This window comes from Punica granatum, chromosome 7 (genome assembly GCF_007655135.1).
Source record: "Punica granatum isolate Tunisia-2019 chromosome 7, ASM765513v2, whole genome shotgun sequence".
NCBI classification, from domain to species: Eukaryota; Viridiplantae; Streptophyta; class Magnoliopsida; order Myrtales; family Lythraceae; genus Punica; species Punica granatum.
Genome location: NC_045133.1, coordinates 11,216,227 through 11,240,804, shown reverse-complemented (window position 1 = coordinate 11,240,804; position 24,578 = coordinate 11,216,227). Strand labels below are relative to the sequence as shown.

Sequence of the window (24,578 nt, the reverse complement as noted above, 5' to 3'; positions counted from 1 at the left end):
GTTGTGGTATCTCATTCCCTTTGGGACTAATGTGACTCATAATCTCCCTTTGTTTCTCCTCTCCTGATGATAATGTTGTATTACCAACAAACTGATTTGGTCTCCGGACTTTATTTTTCAGTGCAGAGATTAAATGTACAGTTAAAGCACCTGTGATAAGGAAAAATTGATAGCCTAATGAGTTTTTTTTCAAACGATAGGTTGGAGATACTCGTGATTAAAAAAATAAAAAAAATAAAAAATAAAAAAAGAAAAAAAAAAGAAAAAAAGAAAGAAACCTTAATTTTGGTCAAGTTCAACAATGACGACTAGGACGAATTAAACTATGGTGGGAAAATAAGTAGTATTCTTTTTTTTTTTTGGGTGCAAAAATAAGTAGTATTCCATGCATTGGACTTTCCTTACTGTCCGTCTTCCCACTGCTTCCTATATATACTCCTCTGTCTAAGATCAGCCAAACTCAAACCAATTTGCTTCACTTTAGCTCATCATCCCAACCATGGAGCTCTTCACCCTCGTCCTCCTCTCCTCGGCCTCCCTCCTCATCTTCGGCCTCATCTACGCCTCCCTGGGGACCCGGAAAACGGGCCACAAGAACCTTCCGCCGGGCAGCTTTGGGTGGCCCATCATGGGTGAGACGATCGAGTTCCTGTTCGGGAAGCCCGACAAGTTCGTGTTCGACAGGATGAAAAAGTACTCCCCTGACATCTTCAAGACAAGGATACTCGGCGAGGACACCGCGGTCATCTGTGGGCCCAGCGGCCACAAGTTCCTCTTCTCCAATGAGCAGAAGCTCTTCACCGCCTTCCGCCCTCACTCCATGCAGAAGCTCTTCCGCTCGTACAAGGCCGCCGCCGGCGCCCCACCACCACCAGCCACTTCCGAGGACCGGGCCAAGGTTAATCGGGATGAGGAAGCCAAGGTGATCCGCTCACCCGGGTTCCTGAAACCGGAGGCACTCGTCCGGTACTTGGGCAAGATGGACTCCATCACCCAGCAGCAAATCCAGATTCAGTGGGAGGGGAAGGATCTGGTCAAGGCCTATCCCTTCACTAAGTCCCTAACCCTGACACTTGCCTGCCGGTTCTTCCTCGGGACGGATGATCCTGAAAGAATAGCCAGGCTAGTCGACAACTTCGATGACATGACCGTGGGGATGCACTCGATCACCGTCAACTTCCCCGGCACGATCTTCCACAAGGCTAACAAGGCTGCCGCCGCCATCAGGAAGGAGCTCCGGCATGTAATCGCAGAGAAGAAGGCTGCAATGTCGAGCGGGGCACCTATGGGTGATATACTGTCACACATGATCGTCGCAACGGACCCCACCGGGAAGTACATGCCTGAGGCCGAGATCGCCGACAAGATCATGGGGCTGCTGACCGCCGGGTACAGCACGGTGGCCACCGCCATGACTTTCTTCATGAAGTACGTCGGGGAGAGGCCTGACGTTTACCAGAAGGTCTATGATGGTAAGTCAGGGAAAAAGAACAGGACAACCTTAGATTTCATTAGCAAATGAAAACATTTCCCTTTTTCGAGTTTTCCCGAAAACAGAAAGACAGTCTAATTAATTTCTGATTATCGTTCATTCGATCTTAACGGCCGGTTTTCACGAAAACAGAGCAAACGAAGGTAGCAGCAGCCAAGAAGGAAGGGGAATTGCTTGACTGGGAAGACATACAGAAGATGAAGTACTCATGGAATGCGATGAATGAAGTGATGAGGCTGACCCCTCCATTGCAGGGCACTTTCAGAGAGGTCCTTGCTGATTTCACCTATGCTGGCTATACCATTCCTAAGGGCTGGAAGGTAATTCTCCCTTTCAATTAATTCATAAATTTTGGCCCGGCCAAAATAAAATAATTTATAATAATTTTTTAAAGAAAAAGATAGTTGCTTCTTTTTGACTTTGCTAATGTGTTTTCCTCATCCACAGTAGTCAGATTTTCAGTTCACCTTCCAATTCCAAACACCACCTGACTAGGAGGACAATCCACACGTTTCTAAAGTTCACATTCATTCATTAGTTAATCGACTTTATAATAAACAAATCGTGTTTGACCAAAGGGTTCAGTATAGTTACATTTGCCGTCGAAGTAAAAGCAATATATTTGGATTCATCGCTCATCACTAGAGTTTCGCTTTGTTTTATTAGGTTCATCGCCTCTTTTATAATGGAGAAAAATTTTAAAAATTAATTAAAGGGACAAGCATAGGACATAGAAGGAATCATACCTCCCTGTTTGACATTTTCCTATGCTCTATTATTGAATAAGAACGTCTTGTTGTGCCCTTGAGGAGGACTGGTTAGACCTCACAGTCATATCAACCTCTTAGAATACTGTCCTTTTATAAGATGTTGATATGACATAGTCACCGAATTTAGATATCAGTTCCTTTAAAAAAAAAAACGTAGTTCAGTCAGTTATTTCTTAATTACCACGTGTCACATATAGTTATCGATAACGCCTAACATATCTCATTGAAACTCACCAGACATGACAATTTGAAATGTGAAATCAAGAGTAACTGGCAATCATACGTGATAAAGCTGAGAGCCAAATTGAAAATTTCTCTGTTGCATAGGACCTACATTGAGTGGACCTGAATTGCATAGCTTTCAACGTCAATCATTAATAAGGTCTTTTGTCATTTGTTTCATGTTTTCCATTCAAAATAGGTATACTGGACCGTTAGCACCACGAACAAGGACCCGCAGTACTTCCCAGAACCAGAGAAATTTGACCCGTCGAGGTACGAAGAGGGCAACACCTTCCCTCCCTTCACGTTCGTCCCCTTTGGGGGCGGGCCAAGGATGTGCCCCGGGAAAGAGTACGCCCGTCTGGCGACCCTCACCTTTGTCCACAACATCGTGAAGAGGTACAAATGGGAGGTCATCGACCGTAAAGAGAAGATTTTAGGCGATATGATGCCCACTCCGCAAAAGGGGCTCCCTGTTCGCCTCCACCGTCACTGAATTTAATGAAGGATCGATTCATGCTGGTTACTTCCATTGCCATTGCCCCAAACCACCCAATTCAAACCATGGACTTTTCCATACATGCGTTCATTTCGTAGCTTGCTTGATTTGGAAACATTATTAAGGAAATCTTATGTTCAACTCTTCTTTTCTTATATGTGTAATAACTTCACATGTAATTAAAAATCTCGATACCATAAATGTAATCGCGAATTTCTCTTTGAGCTAGAGATAGACTAGCCCTGATTCCTCACTTTTCGAGCGTTGAACTACTTGTAGCTACAATTTAACGAGACACGAAAGAAATTCAGGGGGATTAATTGGGATGAGGTCATTATATGAAATACTAATGATGCAAATACAGCATCTTGGGCCAATAAAAAATGCCCAACCTAGATGTCTGGACTCGTAACAATGATGATGAGGGAACCGATGGGCATTTTTCATTGGCCCAAGATGCTTTATTTGCATCATTAGTACTTCATAATGATTCCCTTCTAACGGTCTTATACCGAATCATTATCATGGTTTTATTTTGAATGATGCTAAACATGATACTAATATCAGCAAGATGTCTTGGTTGAGGTGGTACCGCTATTGCTATAAGTTTTACTCTTCACGGGAGATCCACTTTATGTAAGTGTGAATTACGTCTAGCTTTAGTTCATGTAATGTCTAAGTCTCTAATTTATCTACAACTGTTGAACCGCACTTAATAACGGCTCGCTTATTCAGCGAAAAAAAATAACGGCTCGCTTCGAAATTATGAAGTTGTAGGGCTGATTCTCATTCATGGCATTTCTTATGCCGCACATTAATTCTCTCTCGTCTATCGCATTATGTGCTTTATTCTCCGTTATACAAAAAAGATAAATCAATTAAGTAAACCAAATTTTATTAGATGTTCATAAAGTTGGTCATCACTTAATATAACTAGCCGATAGCGCAGGCTAGTGAACAAATTTACCTATGTAAATCAAGAAGGTTCGATTGAGAAAGTTATTCTATTTTCCCATTAACCAGTATTTTATTGAGAAAGCAATATAGCTGAGAAGAGTTGGGTGAAAGAAAATGACGGTTGGATGCTTTTTACATTACATATTATTATTTTGTTTTTTTGAGCACGGGTTAATTGTTTTTGTAAATTTGCTTTAAAATCACTTATCAATAGGATTTTCTTCAAAATTTCAATACGAGCTATGCTTCTATTGATGTAAAAGTTTCGAAAGGTCATCTCAAATATATCGTGTAAACCTTACAACTTCTTTCACAATATATATATTTATTCATGTATCAAATTGAATTGTGACATGGCATTACCATAGCATGCCAAGTATCATTCTTTGATTGGCTAACATATGAATTGGCACTTAATATAAAACCTCCTTCATCCTATGTGGCACAATTTAGTATTTTGCCTCAATTTTTAATCTTTATATAGAGAAATAGATATAGATATAGATATATAGATATAGATAGTTAAGTCCTATAATAACTATGTTTATATATTTATATTGGCAAAGATGTATGGAGCAGAGATGCCGAAATACCAAGGCCCTCTCTTCTTTATTTTTTTGGCCACGGGGCAGGTTTATTATAGCTAGAAAATGTTAGAAGAAAATATAAGTAAAATTTACAAGATCAAGTAGGAAAGAAAAAAAAAGTTGAAAAAAGGAAAAATAAGAGGGTGATAATCTCGCATCCTCCTTTGCCTCAAATAGAGATTAGGGACAATGTGGCTTTTTTTATAAGTTACTAGTCAAAGGGCCTCGCGCGTTGCACATGGTATGTATTTTTATGAGTGGTCAATATCCATAATTGGAAGAGAACGGACATATAATTTTACTAAATTAAATGCAATGAAGTTTTGACGCTAGGTAAAATACGTCTAAGCAACCAAGGCAAGCCTTGGTATAATGGTTTGAAGTCACACAATCTCTAAAATACGTCTAAGCAAATGAATTGTAGCAAATATATATATATATATATATATATATATATATATATACAGGCACACACATATATAGCGTTCTGATATGTTATATTTCACAACAAACTTCAGATAGAAGCAATTATTTCATGCAAGAGATTACTCTTCTTTAGCAAACCCAGGATAGCCATGATCCTTCCCGCCGTGACTCGAATACTCTATTTAGTTTTGGTATTAAAAGATGTAAGTCCTTGTGATAAGAACTCGTTGTACCCCATCTTCAATGACAATTTTTATCATGTATCTAACATAGGCGGGATTAAAAATATATCTAGATATCTAATGGAGCATATAAAAGACTGAGATTATTCTTGGTGGATCTTCCGATAATCACAATATAGTTTCCATCATGTCAAAGCAATTGAGGACATATCCACTGAAAAAAAAAAGTAATTGAGGACATAGCAAAAGTCCATAGCCAATAAACTTTCTTCAGAAGCACAGTGGCCTAAAATAGGACTTCTTTCCACACATGCGTACTGATTCGGCAAAGATAAGATGGCTGCACGATTTTTCTTAGCTGCATAGAATTGATATTCCTTTTAGGTAATCATCTCCATCATGTTAGTCGTCGTTTCACAGTTATAGCCTGTTCAAATTTTAAGGCAAGTAACAAAGAAGACTAACAAGATTTGAGAGAAAGCTATATTAAGTTGTCAATTAAACCAGAGACCTGTTAGGCCTAAAATTCTATCCTCCCATTAGGTCGTAATATTTTTGCTTGAGTTGTGCCCAAACCATAACGTCGAGTCCATTCAATATAGAAGAATCTCATTCTTTGCATTTACTAAACTGAATGTGCCTCACCAGTTTTTATCTTGTCATAAGCCAACTCCAAATTCCACTTTTCCCGGTCCGAACAATAAGAGAAGAAAGGCCCCCGACAGCATGCTAATCATCATGCTAACAACATATTTTCTTAATCAAGCACCATAAACTTCATTTATAAGTACAATAATCTCTCTTTGACTTAGTAGGTTGTTATAATTTCCATGAACTATGGTCCTAGGACGAAGAAATATAGAGAATATGATTTTCAATATGGTATATCAGGATCCAAGCCACTATATATAAGAAAACATATAAAGCAAAGAGAAGCCATATTATATTTCCAAGAGTCTAAACTTTACTTTAAAATTTCCAGTTATTTATACCAAAATCACCCTCCTTTTTGTTTTGGCCCTTTTGGGTGAAAATCACCCCTCCTTTTTTCAATGTAATACATCTCCTCGACGGTAAGTACTTGGCCTAAACATGCCCAATAACTTTCAACGGCAATGTAAAACAATCTAACCGACAAATTATTTATACTAAATAGCAAGGAATTATAAGTTGAAACTTGCATAAAAGAGATTTTTAGGTCCTACAAAGATAGTAGGGGGTTTCTAGAGTTTAATCTTGTCTTGTTGAGAGCTGCTCCCTTGAAGAAATATATTTGAGTACATTGCAATCTGCATCTACATCTAAATCTATATATATATATAATCTAAAAATAAATAGCAAAAGATCTTATTGACATGCTTTGTCTTAATTTCACCGGAGATATGAAACAAAAGGAACAATGTGTTGCATTTTAATTCTCGTCAAAATCGTGTTTTGCATTTTATTTGGACATAAAAAATTCCAGAATGGAGTTTTAAATACCTTGTGAAGTGCATGAAACTAAATATTCGTCAGTCATGCAACTTTTAGGTTGAAATTCGAATGGATGCACAAATGAAAGCAGTGAGCGATTGCAGTATCTTTTAGAAGCATACAACAAGGTCTTGTTCATTTGAAGTTTCTGCGGGAATGATAGACCAATTGAAGTTTTGTCCATGCCAAGTTTTTCCACGAACAATAAGTGCAAGTTCCTAATCACTGAAGTTTACATCAGCAACGCCGGTTCTGAGGAATGTTCCATAGGATGTGAGGCCATCAGAATTCGTTGCTGTTAGTAATTACATTGGAAGAGGTAGTTCAGCAAGCACTTCAAGTGCGAGCCATGAAATGATGACCTTGACTCTGCCATCTTATACTTTTAGAAAGAAAGGCGGCTCCGTCAAGCTAGACTAAGCAGATTGTATTGTTTAGAGGAGTAGCGATCAGATGACATATTAATGCTATTCGTTAGTAACATCTATATGGTGAAAGATGCTGAATTCGAGGAATTTAGATTGAGAAGAGAGAAGAAATAACACTGGAATATACGTGGTAAAATTCTCAAGGCGAGAGAAATATCTATGGACAAAGCAGGGAGATTACACTAGATCAATAAAGCGGAGATTACACACTTGAGACCACACTCGTGTTTCCTACCTCCCGTTACAAGACCGAACCCAAGAATAACCTCACAATCCTCTCAATTCTCACTACTCTCTCACTCTATGAACCCTAGAGACTCAAAGAGAGTAAACCTGAGAATACCCAAGGTTACCCGTGATTCTCACACAATGTGTTCTCTTAATTCAAGATTCTCTCCCTTGTAAATAGATACAATACCTCCTCAATATCTCAAAGATATCCTAATATAATCATAGGATATTTCTCCATTTGAAATATTCTAAATATATTCTAGAATTATCTCTAATATCCCATAGAGATAATTTTCCTATTTAAAGATATAAAAGATATAATAAAATCCCTACAAAATTGAAAATATAATCTCAGGAGAATCTGAGGTCTCGCCCTTTCATTTTTCGTCTGATCTCGTTACCGCTCCCTATCTTCGGGTTCTCCCCCAATATGAGACACATTTCAACAAATCTCCACATTGGCTCGTGCTTCGCCAAGTCCATATTGACCTAGACTCAACCTGATCTGTTACAGCCCTTCACGGGCACTACCTCATTATGTGCAATCATTCAAGTCAAAGGTGCTGATAAGAGAGGATTTGTCCATGAAATGGGTAAAATTTAGACTCGGTTTTATGTTGTTTTCACGGTATCTGATGCTTGGATGACGATTTCTAGGAAAACTTGTGCAAGAAAAGAATTGAATGCAATTTGATGCATGTTCGGGATGAATTGGAGACCACTGAAGTATCAAGATGGAACTTGCAAGGATACAAGGACTTCTGGTTAGTGGTGCACCACGTGCACAACCGATCCGAGAGGGAGTTTAGAATCAATTCTCGATTTATTTGCAAATCTTAGGATTCCCTTTCAGTTGTAATGAGAGTTTTTTAGAAAATCTTTTAAGATATGTTCATTATTTGTTTCCTATTTTTGAGGGAGATATAAAAACCTATGGATCATTTAGGTTTAGGGTCTTCTGGAAGTTTAGTTTTCTGTGGAGAGAAACTGGGAGAGGAGGCTGGCGGCTGCGGAGTGTTCCTCCAACGATCATTAGTTTTCATGGATCCCTGCATAGCCATGCGTGGCTAATTTGTTTCGTTTGACTTGAGAACGGAAACCTCACGGCTTGGTTGTGAGGAGCAGGTTTTAATATTTCGATTTCAGCACTTATTTATTCTTGGATGTCATCGTTACAAGTATTCTCTCATGGTTGTGAATAGGATATTTGTAAATTAGCTTATCGACGACTACTATGGTTTTGTAGAAATCGATTCGAAGCAAGACTAATTAGGAACAAACGGTAGTTGCTACCCTAATTGGTTAGCGAATGATAGGACGAGTCAATTAATTGATGAATCAATTAATCGCTCGGGTTAAGGCATCCTTGCGCTTAAAGCTGTCGCTTAGTTAATTAGGGAATCGGTTGATACCTCGTTAACTAGTTGATGAACTTACTAGTTAGACGGTGTTTTGACTAGTTAGAATTTAGATGCTAGTTGATTCCTTGCGGTGGCGGGAATCGAATCTTAGCTGCTGAAATTTACATTCTGATGCTTCTATGATCAACCAAACGCTAGGTGGTTTTCGAACTCAAGTCATACGTCTCTCGATTATTGATTACTTACTCTCCCTTGCACTTTTAAATTGTTTTTGCTGCAATTTAGTTTCTTGATTTCAAAATTTTCCTATCGTTACTTTGCTAGCTCATTGGTTTAGAGAATCCTTTAGCCACCTTTGGGATTTTGACTCGGCTCTCACCCTTTTCTTATTACAAGTTTTGGGGAAACCGATTTTATTTTGGGGGTTTCGACAGGCCTTGCCAAATTTGGCGCCGTTGCCGGGGAGGCAATTTTATTCTCTTAATTGTTGAGCTAATATATGCCCCGTTCTTCTCGTACAGGTGAAATTATCTTTGATCCAGAGATCGAGAAGACCGCAAGGGCGAATCGGAGAGCCAAAAGGCTAGCCGACGGGCTCGTGGAGCCAACCTCTTCTTTCAACGACAGTGAGAGTGAAGAAGAACAAGAATTGACTGCAACCACAATGGCTAGAGAACGAACATGGAGGGAGCTAGCAGCTCCTGACTTGAACCAACAACCATTGTGTATTTCATACCCAGAAACAGAGGCCGCCTTCGAGCTGAAATCAGGGTTGATACACCTTCTACCTACCTTCCACGGACTTTCAGGAGAGGATCCACATAGGCATCTCAAGGAGTTCCACACCGTGTGCTCCACGATGAAACCCCGAGAGGTGACAGAGGAGCAGATTAAGATGAGAGCTTTTCCTTTTTCCTTAGCTGACAAGGCCAAGGATTGGCTCTATTACTTACCGCTGGGGTCCATCGCTACATGGAACGATCTGAAGAGACAATTTATTGAAAAATTCTTCCCAGCTTCGAGGCTAGGCACCATCAGAAAGCAAATCGGTGCTATTCAACAATTCTCGGGTGAGACGCTATATGAATATTGGGAGCGGTTTAATCAACTCTGCGAGAGCTGCCCCAATCATCAAATCTCAGACCAGCTCCTGCTCCAGTATTTCTATGAGGGTTTGCTCCCTATGGATAGAACCTTATTAGAGGCAGCAAGTGGAGGAGCATTAAAGGATAAAACGTTACGTGAAGCTCGAGATTTGATCTATAGAATGGCAGCTCATTCTCAAAAATATGGAGGTAGACAAGATTCAGTTCCCAGTAGAGTGAACGAGGTGGGAAGCTCGAGCCTAGAGGGCCAGATATCACAATTAACAACTTTGATGAAGCAAGTGGTATTGGGCCAAGTACAAAACACCAAGAAATGTGGCATATGCTTCCTCCAAGGCCACACCACCTACGTTTGCCCACAACTACAAGATGAACCCGATTCGCAAGCGAATGCCATCAGTGGGTTCTCAAATCAGCAAAGGCGGTACAATCCATACTCCAATCAGTATAATTCAGGATGGAGAGATCACCCCAATTTGAGATATGGACAGCAGAATCAGCAGACACCACCACAAGCTTTCAGATATAAGAAACCCGATCCTCCACATAACCAGGAATCAAACTCTTTGACATCATTGGAAGACATCGTCAAGAGCTTAGCAACTAGCACCCTTTCATTTCAAAAAGAGGCAAGGGCGAGCATTCAAAATCTGGAGAATCAAATGTCTCAACTCGCCACCACCGTAAGCAAACTAGAAGGTGCGAAAGGGAAGCTACCATCCCAAACGGAAATAAACCCAAGGGAGAATGCAAGTGCAGTCACGCTAAGGAGTGGGAAGGTGTTGGAACCTGCAGTTCCTTCTAAAAATCGGGCACAAGACAAAAATTGATGAGGGTGAAATAAAGAAAGAGAAGTCGGACGACGAGACGAAGGAAGACATCATTAACACTCCCATCCAAAAGATAGTCATTCCTCCACCATTCCCAAGTCGATTCGCGAGAGCTAAGAAAGAGGAAGCGGAACAAGAAATTCTCGAGACCTTCCGGAAGGTAGAAGTGAACATTCCTCTACTCGACGCGATCAAACAAGTGCCCAGATATGCTAAGTTCCTCAAGGAACTATGCACCAACAAGAGGAAGTTGAGTAAGGGCGAAAAAATAAGTGTGGGGGAGAATGCATCGGCCATCATCCAAAGGAAATTGCCACAAAAGTGCAAGGATCCAGGTATGTTTACCATTCCATGCACTATAGGTGAGAAAAGAATTGAGAAGGCCATGCTAGATCTAGGTGCATCCATAAATGTCATGCCTTTATCCATTTACAGGACTTTGAATTTTGGGCCTTTGAAGGACACTAAAATTATCATTCAGCTTGCTGATAGGTCTAATTCATACCCTGAGGGAATGATTGAAGATGTGTTAATTAAGGTCAATTAATTCATCTTTCCCGTAGACTTTTATATCATTGACATGGGTGACAAGCACAATTCTAACTCGTCACACATTTTGCTTGGAAGGCCATTCATGAAAACGGCCCGAACAAAAATCGATGTGCATAATGGGACACTTTCTTTAGAATTTGATAAAGAAACTATTCCATTCAACATATTCGATGCTATGAGACATCCAGATACTTTGGAATCTATATCTTGTGTTGATGTAATTGATTCGTTTGTTCGAGATGTGGCAGAACAGATTTTTGTGCAGGATGAGGTCGATTGGGCAATCCAACAAATCAAGGATTACGATGCCCAATGGGAAGAAGATGGAAGAGCAAAAGATTCAATTCAGCCTTTAAAATCACTTATAGATGTGTCGAGAAGGTTTGAAAGTTCAGTTTTACCATTACCGACTTCCACTGATCGGATTCTCGCTTCTATTGTGCAGGCCCCCAAGTTAGAATTGAAGAAGCTTCCAGAGAACTTGAAGTACGTTTATTTGGGTGAAAAGGAGACCTTACCAGTCATCATCTCAAAGGAACTAACAAAGGTACAAGAAGAACAACTAATTCAGGTTTTGAAAGAGAACCAAACAGCCATTGGATGGACGCTCGCAGACATCAAAGGCATAAGTCCCTCTGTGTGTATGCACCGAATCTTATTGGAGAAAGATGCACAACCAAAGCGAGACCCACAAAGGAAGCTTAATCCAACAATGAAGGAAGTCGCTATGAAGGAAATACTTAAGCTCCTGGACTTAGGAATTATCTACCCCATATCAGACAGTCAATGGGTAAGTCCGATACATGTGGTTCCTAAGAAAACAGGACTCACCTTGGTGAAAAACGAGCGGGGTGAGTTGGTTCCGACAAGAGTGCAGAACGGGTGGCGAGTGTGCATTGACTACCGAAAACTTAATGCGGCTATTAGGAAAGATCACTTTCCTTTGCCTTTTATCGATCAGATGCTTGAAAAACTAGCTGGTAAGTCATACTTCTGTTTTCTCGATGGGTATTCGGGATATTACCAAATAGTGGTAGCACCAGAAGACCAAGAGAAAACAACTTTTACCTGTCCGTTCGGTACTTTTGCTTATCGTTGTATGCCTTTTGGATTGTGTGATGCCCGTGGAACATTTCAACGTTGCATGATGAGTATCTTTTCTGACATGATAGAAAACTGCATAGAAGTGTTCATGGATGATTTTACGGTCTATGGTGATTCTTTTGATCGTTGTTTAGCTAACTTGTCCAAGGTCTTGCACCGTTGTATTGAGTCAAACCTAGTACTTAACTATGAGAAATGCCATTTTATGGTGACTCACGGTATAGTTCTAGGTCATGTGATATCTTCTAGAGGCATTGAAGTTGATAAATCCAAGGTTGATCTAATTTTAAATCTGCCATACCCATCTAACATTCGAGGTATTTAAAGTTTTCTTGGCCATGCAGGTTTCTATCGGCGATTTATAAGGATTTTTCAAAGATAGCTCAACCATTGTGTCATTTACTTCAGAATGACACTGATTTTGTATTCGGAAAGAATTGCAGGGAAGCGTTCGATAAGCTCAAGGAGCTCCTTACATCAGCTCCAATCATCCAACCACCTGACTGGAAGCTCCCTTTGGAAATCATGACCGATGCAAGCGACTACGCTGTAGGAGCTGTTTTGGGGCAACGAATGGATAAACACAGCCATGTGATCTATTATTATGCCTCCAAAACCTTGGATGCAGCGCAACGCAACTACTCGACCACAAAGAAAGAGCTTTTGGCCATTGTATTTGCATTAGAAAAGTTTCGATCATATCTACTGGGATCGAAAATTGTTGTGTTTACTAATCATGCTGCACTTAAGTTCTTATTGGCCAAGAAAGAGTCCAAACCTCGGTTAATTCGTTGGATCCTTTTGCTGCAGGAATTTGACTTAGAGATCAAGGATAGGAAAGGATCTGAGAACTCTGTGGCAGACCACCTGAGCCGACTTGTGCGAGATGAGGAACCCCTTCCTATCTCCGACTCCTTCCCAGATGAACACCTCTTTCACGTGCAAGGAGAAGAACCCTGGTATGCCGATTTGGTAAACTTCATTGTAACAGGTACATTTCCCCCTAGATTAACTAAGGCAAGACGGAACAAGCTGCGTAATGACTCTAGATATTACATATGGGATGAACCATATTTATGGAAGTTGTGTAACGATCAAGTCATACGTCGTTGTGTTCCCAACAATGAGATTCATTCCATCCTAGCACATTGTCATTCATATGCATGTGGTGGGCATTTTGGGCCCAAGAGAACAGCTAGGAAAATTATGGATAGTGGATTCTATTGGGAAACGTTGTTCCGTGATGCACATGGATTTTGTAAGGGTTGTGAAAGGTGTCAAAGAGTCGGGAATATATCTCGTAGGAACGAGATGCCTCAAGTGCCCATGCTATTTTGTGAAGTTTTCGATGTTTGGGGCATAGATTTCATGGGACCTTTTCCTAGTTCATTTGGTTTCAACTACATTTTACTTGCCGTTGATTATGTCTCTAAATGAATTGAAGCAAAAGCTACTCGGACTAACGATGCTAAAGTTGTTGTAGGATTCTTGAAGTCTAACATCTTTAGCAGATTTGGAATTCCACGAGCCATCATAAGCGATCAAGGAACCCACTTTTGCAATCGCTCCGTCGAAGCATTGATTAAGAAGTATGGAGTCCATCACCGTGTAGCCACCACGTACCATCCTCAATCCAATGGCCAAGCCGAGGTGTCCAACCGGGAAGTTAAGAGCATTTTAGAGAAGACGGTCAACCCATCAAGGAAGGATTGGAGTTTGAGATTGGATGATGCGCTTTGGGCCTACAGAACTGCGTATAAAACTCCAATAGGTATGTCACCGTACCGTTTGATTTTTGGGAAGCTTTGTCATTTACCGGTTGAAATTGAGCACAGAGCCTTTTGGGCGGTCAAACAATGCAATATGGATTTGAGGCGTTCCGGTGAGGAAAGAAAATTCCAGTTGCAAGAACTGGAGGAAATCCGCCTTGAAGGATACGACAATGCAGCCATGTATAAGGAACGCGCTAAATTGCTTCATGACAAGGTACTCCTTCGGAAGGATTTCTCCATTGGCCAAAAGGTATTACTATTTGATTCAAGATTGAAACTCATGCCCGGTAAGTTACGTTCCCGGTGGAAAGGTCCTTTCGTGGTTTATAATGTGTTATCTAATGGGGTTATTGAAATTCAAAACTTGCAGACGAACCAAATTTTCAAGGTGAATGGACATCGATTGAAACCTTTTGTCGAGAATTTTGCAGTGTCTCTATTGGAAGAAATGCGTTTATTGCACCCCATCTAAATGGATTAGCAGGTCAACGGCATCGTCGAGCTAACGACATTAAACTAGCGCTAATTGGGAGGCAACCCAATCTTGAATTTTTCATTTTATTTTAGTTTCCCTTATTTTATTTATTCATTTATTTATTTATATATATATATATATTTTTTTATGCGGACACATTGCACTGATCGAGTCTCATCCGGTTCTCTAGGAACATAGTCCACTTCCTACCTCTTCACTACTGCCGCAGCGCCTAACTCTCCAACTACCCATGGCGATCCAACACCAGCACCTGGACCGCTACGAGAAAGAACAGAGGCGCCAAGGTCGGATGTTGGAACGCATCCCTATCACCGTCACCACAGCCCCACCAGTCGTAGGGGAGTCTTGTTCCTCTCTCTTTTACTTTGTGTCTCTCATTCTGTTTTATAGTTTGTGTTTGCATCTTGCATATTATGTTGTGTTGTCCACATGGAGGACCATGTGAGTCTTAAGTGTGGGGGGTTTTATTTTATATGCATATCACTTACATCTCATTGATATTCACATGTTGCATTCTAGATAGTTGCATACTCATGACATTTGCATGATAGGGACCCCCATATGATTAGCAAGATTATACATGTTTGAGTGAGATTAGCTAAGTCATGTGATAGATGAATTGCCTAAGAGAATTAGCCCATAGCTCGAGTTGTGAATCCGGTACCGAAGCGTGTTGATACAGTAAATAAAAAAAAAACACCTATGTGAGGTCTTGGGCCAATGATTGATACACCTCTCTATCAATCAATTTTTTTTTCTTGAGTGTGTCATTTCATGATTAAATACTCTAGAACTTGCTTGGAATCTTGTTGAAATTTGTTTAATTGCAAGCATGAAAATGATGAAGGCATAGGATTATCGATTGAGCCAAACAACCTGCCCATCATGTTTATCCCCTTAGTGAACCCCTTTGAGCCTTGATGACGTGAGCCTTTCCTTTCTTCATCCATATTGCCTTATCCTAAACTATGCACAAGACGTCTTTTTAGAAAAACCATGTTCCATTTTTCTTCATGATCATAAGGAAAGTCGAGCATTTAGCTTAGATGAATGGGGGAAATGAGTGGTGAATATTTCGTGTGCGAGAACAATGGAATGAGGTTATTCATTCTTAAAAAAAAAGTGAGGTTATTTATTCTTTAAAAAAAAAAGAGGCTGCCTGAAAAAAAAAGAAGGAAAAAAGTGCTCATCCATATCGGTATCAATTGCACATCATCATGGGATCTGGAATATAGGGAGAAAAGTGTTGATTTGTTTGAATCGTATTCTAATAGTCTAAATGCTCTGCTTTTCGTATGGTTGTCTTGTGCTTATATGAACCCGAATTTTTTCCACCTCTTTTTGTCCAAGCTACATTACATTCAGGAAATAGTCCTTCAGATTCATGCCTTGCAAGTTATTTATAGTGGAGATGAGATGTAAAAGCAAGCTTATGTTAGTGCATTCTCATGAAATTGGATTTGAGTGACAAACACATAGCCTAAACACTTGAGAGAGAGCGCATACACATCCCTAGTGAGGATTTACTATGTCAACATGTTAGGCGACGTTTCTTGGAGTAAGAGGGAAGTTCATTTATGCAATTTTATGCTCTCAAATGATTTAGTTGTATACTCATTTGGGTATGTATCGTCTTGTTAATACTGGGGAGCTAGATTTTTCTTTGATATCTTACTCGAGGACGAGCAATGTTTAAGTGTGGGGGCATTTGATAAGAGAGGATTTGTCCATGAAATGGGTAAAATTTAGACTCGGTTTTATGTTGTTTTCGTGGTATCTGATGCTTGGATGACGATTTCTAGGAAAACTTGTGCAAGAAAAGAATTGAAGGCAATTTGATGCATGTTCGGAATGAAATGGAGACCATTGAAGTATCAAGATGGAACTTGTAAGGATACAAGGACTTCTGGTTAGTGGTGCACCACGTGCACAACCGATCCGAGAGGGAGTTTAGAATCAATTCTCGATTTATTTGCAAATCTTAGGATTCCCTTTCAGTTACAATGAGAGTTTTTTAGAAAATCTTTTAAGATATGTTCATTATTTGTTTCCTATTTTTGAGGGAGATATAAAAACCTATGGATCATCTAGGTTTAGGGTCTTCTGGAAATTTAGTTTTATGTGGAGAGAAACTGGGAGAGGAGGCTGGCGGCTGCGGAGTGTTCCTCCAACGATCATCAGTTTTCATGGATCCCTGCATAGCCATGCGTGGCTAATTTGTTTCGTTTGACTTGAGAACGGAAACCTCACGGCTTGGTTGTGAGGAGCAGGTTTTAATATTTCGATTTCAGCACTTATTTATTCTTGGATGTCATCGTTACAAGTATTCTCTCATGGTTGTGAATAGGATATTTGTAAATTAGCTTATCGACGACTACTACGGTGTTTGTAGAAATCGATTCGAAGCAAGACTAATTAGGAACAAACGGTAGTTGCTGCCCTAATTGGTTAGAGAATGATAGGACGAGTCAATTAATTGATGAATTGATTAATCGCTCGGGTTAAGGCATCCTTGCGCTTAAAGCTGTCGCTTAGTTAATTAGGGAATCGGTAGATACCTTGTTAACTAGTTGATGAACTTACTAGTTAGACGGTGTTTTGACTAGTTAGAATTTAGATGCTAGTTGATTCCTTGCGGTCGCGGGAATCGAATCTTAGCTGCTGAAATTTACATTCTGATGCTTCTATGATCAACCAAACGCTAGGTGGTTTTCGAACTCAAGTCATACGTCTCTCGATTATTGATTACTTACTCTCCCTTGCACTTTTAAATTGTTTTTGCTGCAATTTAGTTTCTTGATTATCAAAATTCCCCTATCGTTACTTTGCTAGCTCATTGGTTTAGAGAATCTTTTAGCCTCCTTTGGGATTTCGACTCGGCTCTCACCCTTTTCTTACTACAAGTTTTGGGGAAACCGATTTTATTTTGGGGGCTTCGACAGGCCTTGCCAGGTGCCGAGCGTCCTCAGCTTCACTATGGTGCACCCTCCGAAATTGACCTTTCGACAAGTCGTATTTCTATCATCACATGAGACCACTAATTTTGTAAGCCCAAAGCATTCTCACAATCTCAACTACTCACTCTATGCTTGCAAGCTATTCCACCTAGAGATTTCGGCCTCAATTCAGATCTACCCTAAATAATCTCCACGCCAAGTTGAGTTACAAAAGCTTTCGACCCAAGCTCCACCTTCCTCCCAGGCTTGTTCACCTGACCTCGGCATGTGCCTTCGATCTGCTTGACCAAAGCAAAAACATCCAAAGCCACATTACTGATTGTAAGCACCTCGTTTCGGCCTGGACTAGGACTACCTTTTAGGAAGCACATTGAAGCAGAGATTGGATGAAAGCACCTCGGGATTGCACGCTAGAAGACAAACTTTCGAGATTAATAGATAAGTCCTTGAATACTAAGCACTTAATTTCAATCTTCAATGCCTATTTTTAAAACAATACGGGTTAATTGGTAGAATTTCATTCTCCGAAGGAATGCATGTAAAACAAATTATTAAACATGGCACCCAGCCTTGGGAGACTTTGTTGTTAAACCCCAATTGTTTGTATTTTTGATAAAAGAGGCACATCAATTTTTCTTTGATTAAAAGCCTTTGATTCATATAATTTATTCAATAGGACAAGGGTTTGAGATGGATAAATCGATATTCCCATGTAGCAAAAAATATTCATGTCGGGGTGGTTTCCAGTTAAAAATGGTTTTTTGGACCTGAGGATCTTTTCATTAAATTTTATCCGCTCAAATATGCTTTAAAATCCCGAAAAGAGTGAAAATAAAATTTTTTGACAAGTTTGAGGGTGGACATGCTATTATTTCCTAAAAAACCAGTTTGGTTCGAAGTAATTGAACTGACTTTCGCCAAATCGTGAAATTTAAGATGGGGGCACAATTTGGAATCGCGTCTCCGTATGGAGGCGCGGTCCCTAATCGCGCCTGTTGGCTAGCTGGCTGTCCCCATCCGAATGGCCGGCTGGCACATGTCCAACCTCTGAAATTTTTAAAAAAATTCGTTTTGACCCCACAGGTTTCGATTTTTACAAAACGACCACCGACTCCATTTTTCCTATAAATAGAGGGTCATTTGCAGAATTAAGGACTTATGGAGATTCTCATGTGTTGAGACTCTACCAAATTACTAACCCGAAATCCCCAAAGTAAACTTAGGTTCACTTAATTAGTTGGATAATTAAGAGCTTAAGCCCTGATTTCGTTGAATTCAAGCTCGAAGGTCCGAAAGCTTCTCGGAACTAAGGTAATATGAGGCTCTAAGCCTCTATCCGAAACTTAAATCAAGCTCATTAGCTTGTATTTTGGTGGATATTTGTTTAATTAGAGTGTCTATGTGTAGATTAGAATAATAGGTTGGTAGTTTGTGTGATTTAGAGCCTAATTAGGATTAATCGGGTAGTATCTGCTAGTTCCACGGGGCTAACGGAAGCGTAAAAAGGAACAGAAATTCAAAATTTCTCACCCGTGAAACTAATTCCAAGACCTACTAGAAGAGTAAGAGTAAATAAAAGCGTACCTGGAATATTTAAAGTTGTCGACCGAGCGTCCCACGCGTGACGCCTCTACTGGTATCCACACCGACTTTGTCGACGAGTTTTCGAGATCGGCGGTGCTAGCGACCAACACTCGAAAGAAACACCCCGATGCGACACCCGAAATTTATTAGACTAGTAGGATTAATTCAAATTGAACAATTCAACTTGAATTTCCTTACACTTATACACGTACACCCATATACATGTATATATATCTCTTATATCTAAACATGCATGCTGCCCCTTTTATAAGCAATATGGGGAAGACAAATTCAAAGCCCCACCGATGTGGGATTAAGGAGAATCAAGGCTCCAAGTGACATGTGTAAGTCTAGGTGACATCATTTAATTAGTCCATGTGTATAGCTAAGTGTTATCATACAATTGGCCCATGTTTCTTTCTATAATTGGCTCCAAGTGGTTCCATAAAAATAACCACTTAGCACACCATTAAATCTAATAAATCGGGTCTAATTAATCGGCAAATTTAATCTCATTAAATATCCGATTAATCGGTCGCACCATAAATCATCTAATCTTTATTAGACAATTTTGTTGTTTCAAAATATCTCGTCAAGTTAGTCGTAGTGTGTGACCCTGTAGGTTCCCAATTACGTTGATAGTAATATCGAAATCTCTATTTTAATATTACAAACAGTGAGCGGCATCTAGCAATGCATCACTGTTACTCAAGTAATCGGAAAGTCAATTTCTCGACGAACCTCGTGACCTATATTACCGTGTAATATAATCCATTGTCCTCTATATCTCTATTGAGCCCAAGGCATGGTCGATGACATCCTTGTATGGCTTAATATCTCTCTTTCTTGATTTACCGGGTAAGTCTATCAGAGCAAATGAGCTCGATATCATTATATCGACTCATTTGGGTATGCATACACTTTTAGACTTAACCACCAAGTGGCCGTGAGATATCGCTCCCGTTTCGTAGGAGGGACAAATCCTATCTTGGTCACTCACATTCTTTTCCATGCTTTGTGGCATACCCAATAACTATCTTTATAACCAACCAGTTACGGTGGCGTTTGACAGTATCAAAATATACGACATTACACGTAGGAATCCATGGTGACCTCAAGTCAAAGGACCATTACACTATAGTTACTTTGAGATATGCTAATGACAGTCACGTAACAACTCATGTAGCAATCTCATGGCGGGTCAGTCCAATACACATTACTCTTAATGTATACATGTGGTGTGATTTGATATCTCCATATCCATGACCTATGAGATTTGGTCATCAATCAACACTCACACTAGTCTAACCGTATTACCGTTGTCCTAATTAACGATAATACTTTGACTATGGACATTTAGGAATAATGTTCAGTAATTATAGGATCTCACAATCAAGTCACACTTGATGCCTATTGAACCTACTATTCCAAGGACATTATTGTGTAAAATCATATTTAGCGCAATCTACACAATAACAGATATGCCTCGTTTTATAATGAAATAGATATCATATTACAAAACTGATTATAGATTGCCTCTAGGGCATACACCAATTCCCAACAGTATCATGCTTAATTAATATCAAACCCAACTAATTAACTTTGATTTTCTTCGGAAAAAGACTAACTGCATGTTAATTGGGTTTGATTTAGCGATAATTGAGTCAATTCGTGTATAATTAGTTGTAATTAGCTTGTATATGTGCTAATTAGGTTCCAATCGGGTTAAATTGTGCTTAATTACTCATGATAGCATTCTGGTCGTGTGGTGAATTAGTCTAATTTGGTCAATTGAGTCTAATTGGGCTTAAATTGTGCGTAATCGGCTTAAATTGTGAGTAATCGGCTTAACCACGAACTTGGCTGTGAGTAATTAGGCTAGAATTAGCTTAATTAGGTAAAATTAGCATGAAATTGTATTTTGTAACATTCTGTAATTTTCTGTATATTAGGTTTAGATGAGTCATTCCGATAATTTGTTGCTTGATTAGGCCTAATTAGGTGTAATTAATTTCCTATTGTTTAGAATCTTGCTTAATTAGGTCTAATTACCCTTAATTAGCTCAAAATTGACCTCTTAAGCATGCTGGAATTTTTTTGCTGAATTGATCTGAGATTCAATTGATTATTTGGGGGTTGATTAGGATTAATTAGGTGCTAATTGTGTCGATTAGTTACATTTCTTGTGTAATAAGGTCTAATTATGGCCAATTCCTTCAATTTGTGCTTCAATTGATGTATGAAGCTCGCGAATGTAAGAATTATGTCTAGGGCCGAGTGGATTAGGGTTCAATTGAGTCCGATTTCGCTTAATTAGAGTCTAATTAGGAGTAACCATATCAATTTAGGTGAAATTGACTTAATTAGTGTTCCGGCCTTAGGAATCGGGAGTCCAATCGAGTCTAATTGAGTGTCTTTAGGCTTGAGTAATGTAGATAATCATCATTGTGAGTGTTGGTTCGATTTGTATATGCTTAATCGAGTCAAAATCGGTCAAACCGTATAATTGACATGTTAACATGTAATAATCATGTATATTTGACTTAATTACATTGATCCAAGGGTAATTAGATGTAATTAGGGTGTCTTAGACCATTAGTAAACTTTTACGCATTTGGGACCAATATACCCCTTGTCTCCAGATGATTTGCCTCAGTTTGTCTCCACGAAGGTGGCTCCCACAAAGGCCTTCTTGTACCTCAGCCATAACTTTGAGGGCAGTGTTCTAATTCAAACATTTTAGTAGGACTTGTCAGCACCCCATTTCGGTCCATCGGCTCCAGAGGGGCAAAATAGTCATTTTTCTCATTTATTACCTTTTTTTTAAACAAAATTAATTAATTAATTAATTAAAATTAAATTAAATTATATATATATATTTAAAAAAAAAGAAAAGAAAAGATTCGGGCAAGGCCGGGCAGGCCGGGCAGCGTTGACCGGCTGCCCGTGACCGCCAGCCTTTTTTTTTAAAAAAAAAGAAAAAAGAAGATTCGGGCAGGGCTGGGCAGGCCGGGCAGCGCTCGCCGGCTTCCCGCGACCCCGCCGGCCCAAGATCCCCCCAAAATCGTGATTTTCGCGATTTCCGCCAAATCGGCCGAAATCCTAACGAAAAGGGGAAGGAATCGAAATTAATTAAAGGGAACGGCAATTCGGCGAGGGAGGAATACGACCCAACAAGAAAAAACAGAAAATTATCTCTTGATTTGGCGAATTTTGAAATTGGAGAACTCGGAACCTTCGCCGGAAAGCCGCAACTTTTCCCCTCGATTCCGACTGATTAAGCGCCGGTGAGGTCCCGATCGACCACGGCGAAGCATCGGTGGCGCCCAGAGCTATCTCCCGCGTCCATTCTGGCCGTCGTCGCGGCGTCCAGGGGCTAGAACCGCCGCCCCCAGCCTCGTCGCCGCCGCTGCCCCCGATCCCGGTCGCCCATTTGGCTAACGGGCCTCAGCCCAGTTCGTTTTTTTTTCCCAGGCCCAACCCAAGCCCAGCCAGGCCCAACTTCCCCAGTCCGGCCCAGCGCTCTTCCGGGCGGTTTCTCTTTCGGGCGGTCCAGTCCGATCCGATCCGGCCCGATTCATCCGGCGATTTTTTTTTATTTTTACAGAGAAGCCCCTCAACTTTCCGAACTAGGTAAATTCTCGACTTAGTGGCATGATTAGGGTTCATTTCCTGAATATTATTGCTTGCTTGATGGATATAATGTGAAATGAGTGTTCTTGGGTCGCGTGGGTGATCGGATTTGTCCCGAACTCGATTTTACGAACTTTCTGTTTTGTCACATTTCAGTCCAGAGGACTTATTTTATTTTTTTAAGATCTGCCCCGAATTTCAAAATTATTTTCAATCAAGCCCCGGTCATTTTATTATTTTCCAATCAGTCCTTGGATTTTTCAGAATTTTTCCAAAAATCCCAAAGAACTTTTCAAATTGTTTCAGTTTAATCCCGGGACCATTTTCACCCTTTTCAGATCTGCCCCGAACTTCAAAAATTCTTGTCAATCAAGTCCCAGTCATTTTACTATTTTCCAATCAGTCCTGAAATTCCCAAAATTTTTCAAGCATCCCTAGGAACTCTTCAAGTTGTTTCAGTTTAGTCCTGGAGCCTTTTTTTTGTTTTCAGATCAGTCCAGATTTTCAAATTCATTTCAAATAAGTACTAGGACATTTTCAGTAATTTTTTTCACACAGTCCCTATTTTTTATTATTTTCAGATCAGTCCCCAATTTTTTAGAATTTTCACATCAGTCCCCAATTTTTTCAGAATTTTCAAATCAGTCCCTGCTCTTTTAAAATCGTTCAATTCAGTCCCCCTGGACAATTTCTAAAATATCCGGCCTTTTTCTACTTGGATCACCCACCGACAATGTATGTGGCCCATTTAAATATTTCATTTTTGTAATTATGTGACTATGTCGGAAATTAGAGTTTATCGGACGGTCAACTAATTGCTATCTCGACGGCTCGAAATCCGTAGACTAAAGCATTCGGCAAGTTTTTTTAATTAACCTAAAATTCTACACACGGGATAATCGGGACGTTAAATTTGGCTAAATTAAATCACTTGATTTCTTTAATTGGATTGCACGAATTGATTAATAATTTGTAATCGCGTCGACAGTTCAAGAACTGTTAGTCATGCCCTTTTCAAAATTCACAATTTCAAAAGCACCGAGATACGTACAACGTAATCTTGATTTTCATGCACACACATATTTACCGATTCAAGGGCATGATTACCGGTTCTTGTTCTGCCGTGATCCTAGCGTAGGTTTGTGCATAGAATTGGTCAAAACATGGGAAAACAAATTAATCACAAACTCGGCTTCTATCAAACATAGGCAATAGTCAATTAGAGGGTTAGGGTTTTTTGGATTTTAGGTGAAAATACTTTTAATCTGTAAAAGCCATATTGTCACGATACAGAATAATCTAAAAACAACCCACACATTCGAGACTTGACTATGGACATCACATCTGTCGGGTTCGTTAAAATAATGCCGAATGCTACATACCCTATCCATCACCCCTTTTGTTTGTTTTAAGGTAGGATTTGTATGCCAAGATACTCCGGATAATAATTGATTAATTCAAGTAAATTCGGCGTTAACAAAATCTCATTGTTTGTTTATTTGCGCTTACTTGTTACATTTTTACACTTATTTGTTATGCGGGTCGAGCCCGATCCTTTAGGATACGATTCACTGGGTCCAATGCCCATAACCTTCGATCACGGGGTCCAATGCCCCCATACACCGAGTGCGTATTTAATTTAATTTCCGGTCTTTTCCAAAATCATACGGTAAACATGAGTGAAATAACGGCCAAACGCGAACCGACCGGGATTCAGTCATTGTAATTTGTCTTTTATTTGAGAGAACAATGTAAGGGTTTTATGATGCATATTTATTCATGTAATAATTCCGGTCGGAGAGTGGACGGTTCAAGTGTCTATTCGAATTTACGGTGTCAAAACATGTAAGATGAGCGGAACTTAATTAAGCGGTAATTAAATAAAAAATGGCAAGTCTAGACAAGCTAGAGTACCG

General features: G+C 39.8%; 1 protein-coding gene across 1 annotated transcript; it reads left to right on the top strand.

The window, feature by feature from the left end:
- Positions 1-449: 449 nt before the first annotated feature.
- On the top strand, positions 450-3,236 carry LOC116214325 (beta-amyrin 28-monooxygenase-like). Its single transcript, XM_031549737.1, has 3 exons — positions 450-1,472; positions 1,625-1,812; positions 2,684-3,236. Exons 1-3 carry the CDS (start codon positions 500-502, stop codon positions 2,978-2,980), a joined length of 1,458 nt encoding a protein of 485 aa, XP_031405597.1. The 5' UTR covers positions 450-499; the 3' UTR covers positions 2,981-3,236.
- The last annotated feature ends 21,342 nt before the right edge of the window (positions 3,237-24,578 follow it).